Source organism: Muscardinus avellanarius, assembly GCF_963383645.1.
Source record: "Muscardinus avellanarius genome assembly, chromosome: 19".
NCBI classification, from domain to species: Eukaryota; Metazoa; Chordata; class Mammalia; order Rodentia; family Gliridae; genus Muscardinus; species Muscardinus avellanarius.
Window position 1 is genome coordinate 17,849,187 of NC_137805.1, and position 15,789 is coordinate 17,864,975.

Consider the following 15,789-nt stretch of genomic DNA (forward strand, 5'->3'; position numbering starts at 1 on the left):
AGCGAGCTCACCTCCGACTCTTAGTCCTGAACTTAGATGGGAAATCAGTGCAAGCAGCTGAACGGCCTCCAGGGCACTGGGCTGATTGTGGAGATTCTAGTATTACATCCTCCTAATAAGCCAGAGTTGTGCAAAGAAGCACGGCAGAGGGGATAAAAGGAGAGCGCCTCAGAGCCGACGCGGTCTCCTCCCCGGCTGCGGACGGACGCCGCACCACCGTGAACCACTGCCAGCGCGGCCCCTGCCGGGGAGAAACGCGCGGGCAGGTGACATAAAGAGGTCCAGCCGGGGCGGCCCGACGGGCGCAAGACCCTCAAGCACTGAAGCGCTGCTTCTTCCAGGAGGAAACTGCCGGGCTCTGCACGCCGAGCACAAAGCCAGGCCGGTCAGGAGAAGAATCCCAAGCGCGGGGTTCCCGGGTGTTAACGTGGCCCACTTTCCCGGGCAACGAGTGAGATCCAGTCTCACCATCTGCATCGAACGCTCATCAGCTCAACCAAAAAGAGGGCGAGCGGAAACAACAGCGAAACAAAAGCAAGGCCTCGGTGCTGTGATTTCCACGTAATTTTTATGTATTTCCATACAGGGCTTTAGGGCAGGAAGAAACTTCACGCAGGCCTGCCGCGACGTCCTTCCTACTTAGGGTGTTCTATAGAAGCGCAGATGGGTATTTTATGCAGATACCGAAGAAAGGCCGCCCATAAGGAGGAAAGCCACAGTTACGCCAAAGGAAGATTCTCGTCTTTAAGCAGCAAACAATACAGTGTTCTAATAATGTCTTTAGTCTCTACCTCATACCAGAAAGGATTTGAACATCTTACACAAACGGGGTATTTAAGAAGAACAGCAGCAAATGATATAGCAACAGGTTATACGGGGCCCTCCTCTGTGCTGACGTAAAGCCAACCTCACCCAAAATGTCTCTGCAAGCTCTTTTTCTTTCTTTTCTTTTTTCTTTTCCTTTCTTTTCTTTTCTTTTCTTTTTTCTTTTTTTTTTTTTTTTTTTTGGCACTGGAGGACCTCACTGTACCCTGTTTTGCAGCTAAAAAGACTGAGGCTGGGACAGGTTACAGCTAACCAGCTCACGTTGCAGGCCTGAGATAGAGAAGAGCTATCAGTCGAGAGACAGTACCGGAGGAGCAGCGGCCCAGAGAGGAGCCCAGCAGGGATGCGTGGCCAAACACCAGTCCTTCTGCAGTGAATTCCCATCAGGATAGCCCAGGCATTTGATTTTATTTTTATTTTTATTTTTACAGTACTGGAGATGGAACCTAGGGGGGGAGGGTTACCTCTCAGCTACACCCCCCACCCCCGGTCCCATTTTTTTAGTCTTTTTTTGAAACAGGGTCTCACTGAGTTGCAAAGGGTCTCACTAAGTAGCTGAGGCTGTCCGCGAACCGTGATCTTCCGGTCTCCGCCTTCCGAATGCTGGGATTAAAAACGTGCCCACCACGCCCAGCCAGACGCTTGATTTTGAGCTGGAAATCAATAGACAGACCAGTAGATGAACAGCACAGTGCTGATGCCCATAGAATGCACACGAGTACGGAGAAGAGGACTTGGTGCCAGGTGGTTTCAAACCTGACTCCATCTAGTCCAGACCTCAGACCTGACACACCCAGATGCCTGCTGGGCCCGTGTGGACAGGTGAGGCCAGCCATGCCAGCAGGACAGGAGGAACAGACAACTGGGCCCCCAGGCAGCTGGGCCGATTGCTGGCACATGAAGGCTGGACCTGCATTGCCAATTCTGATTTATTAAGTAAAAGCCTGAAATCCAAATTCCAAATGCCGTGCAGGGCAGAACAAAGTCCCCAGGAGTCTGCTTGCTACCATGACGTTTCTCACTTCTGCCTTCTGTGTAGCAATGTAAAAGTGGCGTTGGCCGATGATGGGTGCCTGGGCAGAGCCTCCCAGCACCCGCTGTCCCGCAGTGAGGGGGACGCGTGATCTGTTGCACAACCCGCGGGTGCGCGTGGAGCACTGGCCGCACTCCCTCTGGGAACCCAAGATGCTGCCGTGTTCAAGCGAGCGTGCCTCTTCCCGCAGCCCGCCTTAGTGCAGGCCCCTCCACCAGGAGCGGAGGCGACAGTCCAGGTGCAACTCCCTTAAAGGTTGCCTCTTACTGCACCAAGAGGAAATTGGAATGCTTTTTGTTAAGAAAAAATCTTGGAAAAAGAAATGTGTTTTTTTCTCTGCTCACCCACCCTTGCATGAGGCGGCAACTTCCAGGTGAGCCGTCTGTGGGATGCAGCCTCGCTCCTGAACATCCTCAGGAAAGGCCTTGGCCTGGGGGCGGGATGGAGCCTTTAAAGGCCCTCTCAGGCCTCTGGTCTTTCCCAGACACGGTGTAGATTTTCCTGAGGCCACCAAGTGCCACTTCTTCCAGTGCGTGCGTTGATTTGCTTTTCTCAGCCTGGCCAATGGCCGGACTGGTTATCAGATCCCACCCGGCTTATCCGCATCTGTCGATAAAGCAGCCTGTGTGACCAGGCGAGGATGCACGCACGCCGGAGTGGCCTAATCAATTGCTTAATGATCGGGCCGCATCGACCAGAAAGTGGTTAATTCAGTTTTGCGAGTCAACACTTCCCAGGGCCACTTAGGAAGGTGCGTGCCTGGTAAGAGTGCAAGAAAATATAAGTCCTGCCGCGTGAGCCAGCCCGGCCAGCGGCCGGGGAGCAGAGGCCATCCTGTCTTCTCCGAGCAGAGGCTGCCTGTCTTCTCCACAGGCCAGCGGGCTTCGCGGCACTTTTCTCAGAGCCTCGTGGAGGTGGGAGCCGGGGCTATAGGTCACTGGGGCATGGTAGCGGGAGCTGAGGGGGTCCGCAGCCGCCCAGGGAACAGGGTCCCCGCAATAGGTCCCGCCTCCAGCACGGCTGCCTCCAGCCCCTGGGACCTGGAGGACATGTTAAATCCCAACTCTAACAGATGTGAGCCCCCAGAGCCACAGAGCCGCGTAGGTCCACAGCGTCAGCTACAGAGCACAGAGGTTGGCTGTGGCCAGCTCCTGCTGCAAGGAGACAGCGCCGAGGCAGGCGAGGGGCTGAGGGCAGGGGTGACCCTGGGCCTGCCTGAGCAAAAGCAAACTTGGGGCCGTGGTGGGGCACGCTTGTAATCCAGCATTCGGGAGGCTGAGACCGGAGGATCGCAGTTTGCAGACAGCCTCAGCTACTTAGTGAGGCCCGTTGCAACTCGGTGAGACCCTGTATCAAAATAAAAACTAAAGCCGGGCGTGGTGGCGCACACTTGTAATCCCCGCGCTTGGGAGGCAGAGACAAGGAGGATCGCGCAGGTTCGAAGCCAGCCGCACGTGCTGGCTTAGGAGACCCTGTTTCCAAATAAAAAATGCAAAAAATAGGTCTGGGAGTGTAGCCCGGAGGTAGAAGGGCTTCCAGGAACCCCAGTACCACCCAAAAAATAAATAAATAAATAAATAAATAAGTACTAAAAATAGGGCTGAGGGTGTATCTTGGAGATGGAATGCCCCTGGTTTTCATCCCCAGTACTGAAAAAAAAAACCACCAGCAAACTTGGGTGGAGGGGCGTCTTGGAGCAGGAAGCCAGATGACCGGGATGCACGTTTTGCGCAGACTTGCCTGGGAAGCAGAAGACGAACACCGGAGAGCGTTGGGAGCTTCTGGGACTTTCTAAGAAGTGCTCGGAAAGGTGGAAACGGATCCGCTGAAGAGAAAGGCAAAGAGAAGGGGAGGTGTAAACGCAAAAGGTTCCTCCTGCAGAGATGAAAGCCTCTGTTCCTCCCCAAGGGGGAGCAGAACCGGAGTCCAAGGGTCCCAGCGTGCCCACGGGGCTCCTTGAACGTTTCCTTGTTCCCGTCTGAGTATTGCCCCCAAATTAAAAAAGAACATCCCGGCCTTCCATCAGTGGAGCTGCAAAGGACCTGCACCAGAGGCGATGACACCGCCTGAGGACGGCACCGCTGCAGGCGTCGGCAGCCTCATTGAAAGCAGGCTGCTGCTGGGCTGAAGGAAGACCCGCAAGGGTGTCGCTGCCTCCTCCAGCCAGGGCAGGCGGCAGCAGCCGAACAGTCGTCAAGACGGAGAACAGCAAGAGAAAGAAGGAAGAGGAGGGAGACGGGAAGATGGAAAAGATGCTGACGACTACTAAATCCGCTCTAGCGCAGAAGTTTTCATTTCCATAAAGCATTTGGCTCCCTCTACACATCTCTCTGCTTTTAAAGGAAGGAACTAAGGCCAGTCATGGTGGTGCACGCCGGTAATCCCAGTATCTGGGAGGCTGAGACAGGAGGATTGCAGGTTCGAGCCCAGCCTCAGCAACCTAGTGAGGCCCTCAGAAACTTACAGAGACGCTATTTTAAAAAATAAAAACTAAGCTGGGCGTGGTGGTGCACACTTGTAATCCCAGCATTCAGGAGGCTGACACCGGGGGATGGCACTTCGAGGACAGCCTCAGCTACGTGGTGAGGCCCTTTGCAACTCAGACCCTGTTTCCAAATAAAGAATGGAAAGAATAGGGCTGAGAGTGCAGCTTGGAGGTGGAATGCCCCTGGGTTCCATCCCCAGTACTGCAAATAAATAAATAAACAATAAAATAAATAAAAACTAAGCCAGGCATGGTAGCCCACGCTTGTAGTCCTAGTACTTGGGAGGCTGAGACTGGAGGATGGCAGCTGTCTGAGAGCCTCAGCTACTTAGGCCCTCTGCAACTTAGTTTCAAAATAAAGAATAATAATAATTAAAAAAAAAAAAAACAGGGCCCTGGGTGTAGCTTGGAGGTAGAATGCTCTTGAGTTCCGTCCCCAGTACTCAAAAAAAAAAACTAACAATAATAATAATTAGTTAAAATAATTAAATAAAAACTAAAAAGAGCTGAGGGTATGCCTTAGAGGTAGAATAGCCCTGAGTTCAATCTCCAGTACCAAAAAAATAAGAATTGGGAAAAAAGTGAAATGTAAGTTGGTAAGATTTATGTATCGTAAAGCTGTGCAAAGTCTTTTCTTGCTACACATCGGGTCTTTAGAGCCACGTTCCGGCGCTGGTGGCTTTTTAGTAACCGGGTTCGGCTGTCAACAGCATGGAAGTTCACAGCAAGTTGGAGCTGTCGCAGTGACCTCTGTGTGGGGCCGTCATTTTCCATCCCCCTGATGCCGCACGTGAAATAACTGTTGTAACTGAGCGCAGCCGGAGCTGCAGCGGCTCTGCCAGCGCCCTGGATGCTTCTGGCAAACCTGAGCTCTACTTAGTACTGTACTGTCCTAGGTAAAGTACTGCTTTTGCTCTTTGGGGTTGCACGGATTGTTACAATACTTATCTTTTCACAAAGTCGGCTGATAGAAATCTTTTCTCGGCCCCCCACCGTGATGGGCGTGGCAGATGGAGTGACTTGGGACCCTCTGGTCACCACGCCCCTTCTCAAGGTCTTCCCCCCCCCCCCAGACTTCTGGGTAACCCAGCCATGTGGGTTACTTAGCGACTCCAACTAGTTTTTTTTCTTTTTTTAATGTGAATTGTGAAAGAACATCTTTTTATTTTTTAAACTCACACTATCCGTAGAAATGTTCCCAAACTCATCACCGATGTGGCTTGTGGGAGGCGCAGGTGGTCCTGGGAGCTGGCCCTCCGCTCCCTCCGCAAGTCTACACGGTCCCCGGCTCCCAGCAACGGAAACTACTCTTGCGGTGCACAGATTTTGAACTTTGATCCTTCCTGGGGCTGGTGACACAGGCCTGATCCTCTCAGAGAGGACGGGCAGCCGCTGTGCCGTCTGCCAGGAGAGGCCCGCGCTCTCTCTGGAGTCCGGCTGAGGTCGGATGTGTGCAGAAGGCCGTGTGGGCTCAGTGCAATTTCCACGACGGTATTGTCAGCCTGCGAAGGGCTTAGCAGGACGTGGCCCCGTCGTAGGTCGGGCAGCGCCTGTATCTAAGGTACTCCTAGCCCCTCTATGGAGGAGGAAGAAAACCAGCCCAGTCATTGGGTGGGAGGCAAGACAGACAGAGATAAGACACTTCTATGTGTGTGTGTGTGGTGGGGGGGGGGGCACTGGGGATGGAACCCAGGGGCATTCTACCTCCGAGATACATCCCCTGACCTATTTTTTATTCTTTATTTTGAAACAGGGGTCTCACTGAGTTGCAGAGGGCCTCACTAAGTAGCTGAGGCTGGCCATGAACCACGATCCTCCTGTCTCAGCCTCCCGAATGCTGGATTACAAGCGTGCGCCACCACGCCTGGCTACTCCTCCTTTCTATGGAAGAGGAAGGAAACCAGCCCACAGTCATCGGTGGGAAGCAGGCAAGACAGAGATAGGACACTTGGTAAAGAGGGGCTTTCTAACATCCTCACGTCCAGCGGAGGTGACCCGCCTTTGCTCTGTGCTGTGGTCATTGCAGGACAAGTTTTGGTTGAATTCAGAGCGTTCCTGTACGAGGAAAGCTGCCCTGGTGCTTTTTAGAGGCTCAAGCCACCCGCCCGTTTGGAGGCAAAGGCTCTGGGGATGTGAGCCTGCGCGTTCCTACAGGGATGGGGCTTCCCCAGAACCTCCTCTGGAGGCGGCTGATGAAGAGCTTCCCAGGGTCAGCGCAGGGCAGTCGAGCACACGGGCACCAGGCAGGGGAGACCAGGGGGAGCAGCCTGAGAAGGTCGGGAGGGAGCCGCGCTGGCCACGAGGCAGCAGAGGGAGAGGGGTGGAGGGTGTGGCTGCAGATCCCCAAGCCCCTGCTGCCATGGAAACAAAGGTGGGGGGGGGGGTTGCAGCAATGGGGAGGGGGGCAGTGGCAATTTAAAAAGGCCCACCGGAGCAGCCCAGCGAGGCGCACACTTGCAATCCCAGCATCTGGAAAGCTGAGACAGAGGATTACGGTCGCTTCAGCTACTTAGTGAGGCCCTTTGCAACTCAGTGTGACCCTGCTTCCAAATAAAGAATAAAAAATAGACCTGGTGTGTCGTTCAGAGGTAGAATGCCCCTGGGTTTCATCCCTAGTACCACAAAAATAAATAAATAAATATAAAAATGAAGGGCTTGGGGTATAACTCAGAGGTAGAATATCCCTGAGTTCAATCTCCACCCAATACTGCAAAAGGGGTATTTGTGTTGGGGGGGGGGGCTGCTAACCTAGGAATGTTTCAAGATTTATAAATTCACAATTCTCTGAGGCTTTCGAGCCGAGAGGCAGGGACCTGGACCACTGTGTTTGGGCATCTGGGTTGAGGCTGTTGCTTGTGCTCTGGTTCAGGAAGCTGTCATGGCGGGGGGGGGGGGGTCCAAAGGTCACCCCACTGGTCCTTCTCCCCTGATGGGGCTGGTTCGAGGCTGACCAGGGGCTGTAGGCCCAGAACTTCTGCCAGGATCCCCCTCAGTGTGTCTCTATTTGTTCAGGATTCCACGTCTGTACATCTGAGAGGCCAACCCCACTGCACAGACGTCCACAGGCTCAGCATGGCGTCCTGAAACCCCAGCATCACACGGGCTTTCCCATTATCTGTAACGGCGTCCTTTCCCTTCACACCGCCCGGCTTGGGGTGCTTGGCAGACTTCTGCCACCTATTTGTTTAACAGAATCGTCTTCTGTGTTTACGAAAGGCCATGCAGAACCAGGACGCAGAGGCTGTATACGGTTGCTGGGCCTGGCAGCGCATGCCTGAAATCCCAGGACCTTGGAGGATGGCAGGTTTGAGGCCAGCCTTAGCAATTTAGGGAGACTCGCGGCAACTTAGACACTATTTCAAAAACAATTAAAAGAACACTGGGGGTGTAACTTGGAGGTAAAATGCTCCTGAGTTGAATACCCAGTAACAAACAAAAAGGGCATATAGAAAGCCGGGCGTGGTGGCGCACAGTAATCCCAGCATTCGGGAGGCTGAGACAGGAGGATCGCGGTTCACAGACAGCCTCAGCTACTTAGTGAGGCCTCTGCAACTCAGTGAGACCCTGTTTCAAAATAAAGAATTAAAAACTATAGGGCTGGGGCTGTAGCTAGGATGTAGAATGCCCCTGGGTTCCATCCCCAGTACCGGAAATGAAAGGGAACATACAGGGGTCCAAGCACATACCTGCTGTTCCCTCTCTGGAATCGGTTTCCTTCTGATATCCGCATGGCTCCTCCTTCTCTCCCTCCCCTTGGGTCTCAGGACTGAGCCCCTCTGGTACCCCTCCCCGGCATGTCTCACCCCATGCCTGCTTCGCTCATGTTTTGCCTACGCCGGGAGCTTGCCCGCCCTGTGCTGGGTCTTCCCGTCATCGCTGGGACGCGATGCCACAGTGGCGGGAATGTCTGTCTGCTGCAGCCCAGCTGCTTCCCGTGTCCGGCACCAGATGATGGGTAAAGTGGAGACCCACACAGCCAGAAAGAAGAACCGAGATATGTCGTTTGCAGGGCAATGGAGGGAAGAGAGGATTCCAAGCTAAGGGTGATCAGCCAAGCTCAGAAAGTCAAGGGGCGTATGTTTTTTCTCATCTATGGAAGCTAGAAAGAAATTGTGTGGCGGGGACAGACTTCAGGTATACCGGGAGAGCGGTAGTAGACTGCCAGAGGGGGCTGAGGAGGACGGTGGGGAGGCAACACCGCCGCGTCCACACATGGAGGAACCACCGCCAAGCTCGTCATGTGTGGGCGGGGAGCCGGGGCGATGCGAAGGGAGTCACACCAGAGCTGTGCGTGTGGGTGGCACGCTGAACCGTGCTATGCTGCGTCATCACAAGGCACTGGTAAAATATATTTAAAAATTAAAATTAAGAAGAATAACCCAGGTGTGATGGCGCACGCTTGTCATCCCCGCATTCGGGAGGCTGACAGGAGGATCGCGGTTCAAGGCCAGACTCAGCTACTTAGTGAGGCCCTTTGCAACTCAGTGAGACCCTGTTTCAAAATAGAGAATAACAAATAGGGCTGGGGGTGTAGCTCAGAGGTCGAATGCCCTGGGCTCCATCCCCAGTGCCTCCAAAAGCAAGAGCTCCATGCCACTAGATGTTCTTGGTTATTGGAAGAAAGCACCATGCAGCTTCCGGTACTCACCTGTGAACAGTGGACCGCCATATTGTTCACCATGTAAGACAGCACTTATTGAGTTTTCAGGGGAAAGTTAGCGAATAGAAAAACCAGAAGAGTGGCCCTCCTGAGAGAGATTCAATTAAGCCTCGGAGGAGCACAGGAAGGCCATGTCGCAACACCCGCGCGGGCCTGTTTTTCTGGCCATTATTAATCCAGAAACCCTAATGACGAGTAACATTTGTGTTATTGTCTACCCAAATTTAATTTGTTTATGCAGCAGTTCAGTTGGTCCTGCAATCTGTTTCTCTCCGACATGGGCAGATAATGGAGACGCAGGTCTTTACAAGTCTTCAGGCTTTTAAATTCTGATAAAATCAGGATTCTTCACGGGGTCTTGCCCCAGCTCTGAATTAAACCACTTTAAATGTAATTACGGAACCTGGCCTTACATCAGGAACATCCATTTAAAAAATTGATTGGCCAGGCTGCTGCACGAAGCATTTTATGAGCAAACGATTGCAGCGGGGCCAGAGCTGTAATTTATCAAGGCAAAAAGCAGGTAAATACTTTGTTAGCGGTAATGAGGGGTGGCCGGCTAACTGACTCTCTCCTTCCTTCCCCAGCTACTTCACGGAGTCCTGGTGCTTGGCCCTCTTCCACGATCGTTTTATCGATCTCAGGAAAGAGTTACGCCAAATCTTAGCCTCCAAGGAGGTAAGACTGATTAATAGACACGCGGATCATTCCTGGCTGCTCACGAGCACTTGAGAGCTGTTGGCCATTTGGAGGTCTCCCCGCCTTCTCGCTGTATGGTTTTACCTTTTAAGACAGTGGTACTTTATGGAAACCTAGTGTGGACCGTGGCAGTGCAGACCGTGAGACTTCAGAGAAAGTGGTTTTACTAAAATCCTTTTATGGGGAGCACATCTCTTTCCTTTTACCAATTAGCTGTATTTTCATGATCAACTACAATCTTGGCCAAAAACTGGATGTGAGTTCCATTTACTTGCCTCTGAGAATGAAGATGGTATTCCTTTAGTTCCGGTCTGCACTGGCCAGCCATTGGCTGAACGTGTGTGTGTGTGTGTGTGTGTGTGTGTGTGTGTGTGTGTGATGCACGCACGCACATGTGTGGATGTGTGCTGTTTTAAAGATATAAAGAGAAGCCGTCAGGTGTCAAAGCACACGCCTTTTTTTTTTTTGTTGTTTAACCGAAACATCCTTCCGTCTTTCCCAAAGTAACAACACAGAATTACCTGGAAGTTAGGCTACCTCTCCAAAGGTTCCGTGCTCAGGGAGAATGCTGCCTCTGGTGCGAATGGGGATGTGTTCGGGAAACTTTGAAACACTTCTTATGATAAAAAGTCCTTAGCCTAGCTGTGGCAGGTTAGTCTGTTATCACAGAGTGGTCCCGTATCCAGCCTAGACTCTACCGTAATTCCTGAGCCAGAGGGCTGGGCCCTGGTGAGTGTGCGCCCCTCTCCTTGGAATGTGGGAGTGGGCGGCGCCCAGGTCTGCTGCGCTGCCACTTCCAGGAGAGCGCAGCCACAGCCTAGCGGTCCCATGACAGAGGCTAACATTTGGACAGCACACATAGAGACCGTGTGCTGGGTCCCTCCACATTCTTGTTGAAATTCAGCACCTTTCTGAACAGGACAGATCTCTCTGAGGTAAGTGGAGATGCCACTGTTGATTTGTTTTCTTGTGCTGGGGATTGAACCCAGGGGCCTTCTACCAGCTATTACTAATTTATTTATTTAGTTAGTTAGTTATTTAGTTAGTTAGTTATTTATTTAGTTAGTTAATAGTACTGGGGATTGAACCCAGGGGCCTTCTACCAGCTATTACTAATTTAGTTAGTTAGTTAGTTAGTTAGTAGTACTGGGGATGGAACCCAGGGGTCTTCTACCTCCGGGCTACACTCCCAGACATATTTTTAATATTTTTATTTGGAAATAGAGTCTCTTAAAGCCAGCGAGGCTGGCTTCGAACCTGCGCAATCTTCCTGTCTCTGCCTCCCAAGCACGGGGATTACAAGTGTGCGCCACCACGCCCGGCTTTTTTTTTTTTTTTTTTTGAAACAAGGACTCACTAAATTACTGAAGGCCTTGCTAAATCTGTGACCCTTCAGTCTCAGCCTCCCAAGTACTAGGATTCAAGGTGCGTGCCCCAGAGCCCTGCATTACTGATCATTTTGACCTCGTTACCTTCCGCAGGGTGCAGGGCGTGGTGGGCACACTTGTAATCCCCGCGCTTGGGAGGCGCCCGGGAGGCGGAGACAGGAGGATCGTGCAGGTTCGAAGCCAGCCTCGCTGGCTTAAGAGACCCTGTTTCCAAATAAAAATATAAAATAGGTCTGGGAGTGTAGCCCGGAGGTAGAAGGGCTTCCAGGAATCCCAGTACCACCACCAAAAAACAACAACAACAAAAAAAAAGCCCTTCACTAGTGAATCCTCCCAAACATGTAAACACAAATTAAAACCAGTCCTTGAACTCTTCAGAAAAATAGAAGAGGAGGGAAACATATTCTAATGCTAGCATTACCCAAAGCCAGACAAAGACATCACACACACACACGCACACGCACACGCACACACACACGCACACACACACGCACGCACGCACGCAGAAAATGAAAGGCCAGTATCTCTTGTGATTTAGATGCAGAAATGTCCAGCAGAGTATTAGCAAACCAGGTCTAACAGCATGTAAAGAAGCTGTTATACCATGACCACACGGGGCTCACCCATGAATTGTTAAGAGTAGTTCAGCAAATGGAAATGAATCAAAGTGATATAGAAAATGCAATTCTAAAGAATCAAACACACATACACACCAAGAAATAGAAGGTGGACATTTATGCAAATCCTACGACTACTATTCACATCAGCAGTGAATGCTGAAAGCCGAGATCTTATCCTTGAGATCTGGAATAAGACAAGGGTGCCTACTTTCATCACTTGTATTTGACAGTGTACCAGAGGTTCTAGCAAGAAAAAAGAAATTAAAGGCAACCACACTGGAAAGGAAGAAATCAACCCATCAGTATTATCCGATGACACAATTGTAAAGACTCCACAAAATAACTATTAGCGCTAATAAATGCATTCGGCGAAATTGCAGTATACAAGATCAGCGCATAACAATATCTGTGTAAATTAGCAGTCAATAATCTGAAAATGAAATTAAGAAAACAATTCCATTTATAATTGCATCAAAAATTAAAAGACTGTGAGACAAACTTAACCAAAGTAGTGCAAGACTTCTACACAGAAAACTACAAGACATTTCTGAAAGAAATTAAGAACCTAAATAAATGGAAAACATCTATATTCGTGCATCTGTTGTTAAGATGGCTACTGCCCAAACCATCTACAAATTCAGTGCAATCCTACCCAAATCCCAAGAACTTTTTTTTTCTCAGAAATGGAAAAGTTTTTTCTAGAAATTCATAGGACTCCAAACAGCTAAAACTATCTTCAGGGGGAAAACAGAATAAAGTTGAAGGACTTGCACTTTTCCATTTCAAAACTTAGCACAAAAGAACGGTAGCAAGACGGTCTGGTACTTGCGTAAGGATGGACATACAGATGGACGGAAGGCGATTAAGATTCCACGCGTAAGCCCGTTGCGGGAAAAGGGGCTCAGCGCCAGTAACCATGAGGCAAGTAAAAAACCAGAGCCACGAGGAGCTCTTCATGGCACAAATTGAAAAAGAAAGAAAAGGTGTTGGTGACGATACGGGAGAGACGGAGCTGTGCGCTGCTGGTGAAGGTGCGCCATCGTCTTGCTACTCTGTCAAGTGGCTTGGCGGCTCCTCAAAAGGCTATGGTGGCACACACCTGTAACCCCAATACTTGGGAGGCTGAAAAGGAGGATCGCAGGTTTGAGGCCAGCCTCAGCAACCTAGCGAGACCCTGTTCAAAACAAAGCACGAAAAGGGGCTGGCGGTGTAGTTCAGGGGTAGAATGTCTCTGGGTTTAATCCCCACTACCACCAAAAAAAAGGAAAAAAAAGTTTTACACAGAATAAATATGACCGACCCATCAATTATACTCACATATATATGTATATATATGAGAAAATTCTAAAAAGTATTAAAAAAAAACCAGACATAAATGTTCAGTAAAGCTCTATTCAGAATAGCTAAAAAGAAGAAACAATACAAATATGTTAACAGAAGATCCAGGGATAAACAAATAAAAGTGACTATCCACGTAGTACTTGGGAGGCTGAGACAGGTAGATCGCAGGTTCAAAGCCAGCCTCAGCAACTTAGGCTCATCAAGTTAGCAAGACCCTGTTTCCAAATAAAAAAATAAAATAGGTTTGGGGATATAGCCTGGAGGTAGAAGGCCCTGGATTCCATCCCCAGTACCACTAAATAAATAAATACCAACCAACCCTGTGATAATTGCCCCCATAGAGCTAGAATCTTCTTTTCTCTCCGTACGTTCTTATCATTAATAAATTAATGACCCAAAGTCAGGTGAAGTGACGCACGCCTATAATCCCAGTACTTGGGAGGTTAAGGCAGGAGGGTTGCAGGTTCAAGGCTGGCTTCAGCAACTTAGTGAAGCTCTCAGCAACGTAGTGCGACTCTGTTTCAAAATAAAAATAAAGTAAAATAGGGCTGGAGGTGTAGCTCAGAAGTAGAATGCCTCTGGGTTCAAGTCTGAGTACTGAAAACTGAAAAAGGGGGGGGAAATGCTATATTAAAAAAAAAGAAATTTTATGTTAGGTATATTTGTCCACAACGAAAAGAAATGTCTAAAAAGCTTGACAAAGTCTCCGTCCTTGGGGAGAGATGAGTCCCGTCTTTCCCAAGTAACTCGTGTGTCTGCTTCTTGCCCTGTTTCCAGGAGGAAGAGCTCCCTTCCATAGAGCAGCTGGTTCACCAGATCGAAGATGAGGAAATAAACCTGAACGAGACGCCCAGGAAGTACCTCAAGAAGGTCTTCCAGGAGAGCATCTACAAAACTCTGGTGGACCGCAGCATCCTGGGCTACCTCCGCTACAACCACTACCACCTGCCCATGTACGCGTGGCCCGGCATCATTTAGCGGAGCCGGCCTTCTGTTCCTGGCCTCGCTCTGTAGAAATAGAAACTTCCCGGGAGCATCCTGCTTTTGTGATTCTTTTCCCTCCGCTGAGGCCCGTAGATTTCTCTTGTTCCAGTAGGTGGCGCGCCGCCGTGCGCCTCCATCCCGGGGCAGGGATGCCTTAGGAACACCAGGCAAGCCCCTCCGGTACACCATACTCCACCACGGCAGCCAGGAAATGGGATCGTGCTGTGTAAAACTTGTTTTTACCTTGGGTGTGAGTCAGTTCAATTTCCTAGGAGGGTCTGAGGTTGATTTTGTTAGTTCTTAGCATATTTACCCAGTAAAACCTGTGGGTGATAAAAAAAAAGAAAAAGAAAATCATACGCCCAGAATGAGAAATTAGTAGACAGATGACAAGAAATTAAATCTCTAGCCCGACACCAGAAGTCCTGATGGTGCTGAAAAACTGCATTACCTTTTGAAACGTGAAGGCTACTACCGCACCCCTTGTATTTCTCTGTTCATATTGCAAGCTCGGGCGTATAAAGGCACGGAACAACTGCAAGAGCTGGGGACTGACTCACCTGCAAGTTTTAAATTATAAAATGGTAGGGGCCGGGCGCTGTGGCACACACCTGTAACCCCGGTACTTGGGAGGCTGAGACGAGAAGATCACAGGTTCACGGCCAGCCTCAGCAACTTAGCAAGGCCCTCTACAATTTAGTGAGACCCTGTTCCAAATTTAAAAATAAAAGAGGGCTGGGGACCTTAGCTTGGAGCTAGAATGCTCATGGGTTCATTCTCTAGTACGGAACAAACCAAGATAGGATTTAGCCTCGTTTGTTTTCTTTCTCCTGAGGACTGTGGCTTTGCTTAGCAGTGGGCAAGATCACATAGAACTGGTCCTCTGTAACGTGGAGCAGAAACCACCTCCTCCTCCTCCTCCTCCTTCCTCCTCCTCCTCCTCCCCCTCTTCCTCCTCCTCTCCTCTTCCTCCTCCTCTTCCTCCTCCCTCTCTTCCTCCTCCCCCTCCCTCTTCCTCCTCCCCCTCTTCCTCCTCCTCTCCTCCTCCTCCTCCTCCTCCCCTTCCTCCTCCTCCTCCTCCCCCTCTTCCTCCTCCTCTCCTCCTCCTCCTCCTCTTCCTCCTCCCCTCCCTCTTCCTCCTCCCCCTCTTCCTCCTCTTCTCCTCCTCCTCCTCCTCCTCCTCCTCTTCCTCCTCCCTCTCTTCCTCCTCCCCCTCCCTCTTCCTCCTCCCCCTCTTCCTCCTCTTCTCCTCCTCCTCCTCCTCCTCTTCCTCTTCCTCCTCCCCCTCTTCCTCCTCCTCTCCTCCTCCTCCTTTCTTTCTTTTGAGGTACTGGGGATTAGACCCAGGTGCATTCTAATTCTGAGCTACACCTCCAGCCCTGTTTTTATTTTTATTTTGAAACAGGGTTTGGGCTAATTTGATAAGCGCTGACTACTTGCTGAGGCTATCCTTGAATTTGCGATCCTCCTGCCTCAGCCTCCCAAGTACTGGGATTACAGGAGTGCACCGCCACACTCCGCTTCTCTCTTCTAAATAAAGAAAATTAGTTACCCACTAGAAAACCCATGGCTCCAGCAAGTCATAGAAACAACACATACGGTATCTTCATTTATTTGAGCCTCTTTCAGGATAGTAGGACACAACTTTTTTGGCCAGAAGTAAGGCTTGAAATCCGTTTTCATGAACACAGTTATAGATTTTGGCCATTTTGTACATGTATGTCAGTGTTTAACAAAAGTCAGCCCACTCACAA

General features: G+C 50.3%; 1 protein-coding gene across 1 annotated transcript in view; it reads left to right on the top strand.

Moving 5' to 3' along the window:
* CFAP61 (cilia and flagella associated protein 61) overlaps positions 1-14,029 on the top strand; it is a gene marked incomplete at both ends in the record, with an annotated part of 217,726 nt that extends 203,697 nt beyond the window's left edge. The window contains 2 exons of the mRNA XM_080716442.1: positions 9,591-9,681; positions 13,829-14,029. Coding sequence (XP_080572568.1) covers positions 9,591-9,681; positions 13,829-14,029 — 292 coding nt within the window. The remainder of the gene's footprint in view (positions 1-9,590; positions 9,682-13,828) is intronic.
* Between the last annotated feature and the right edge of the window lie 1,760 nt (positions 14,030-15,789).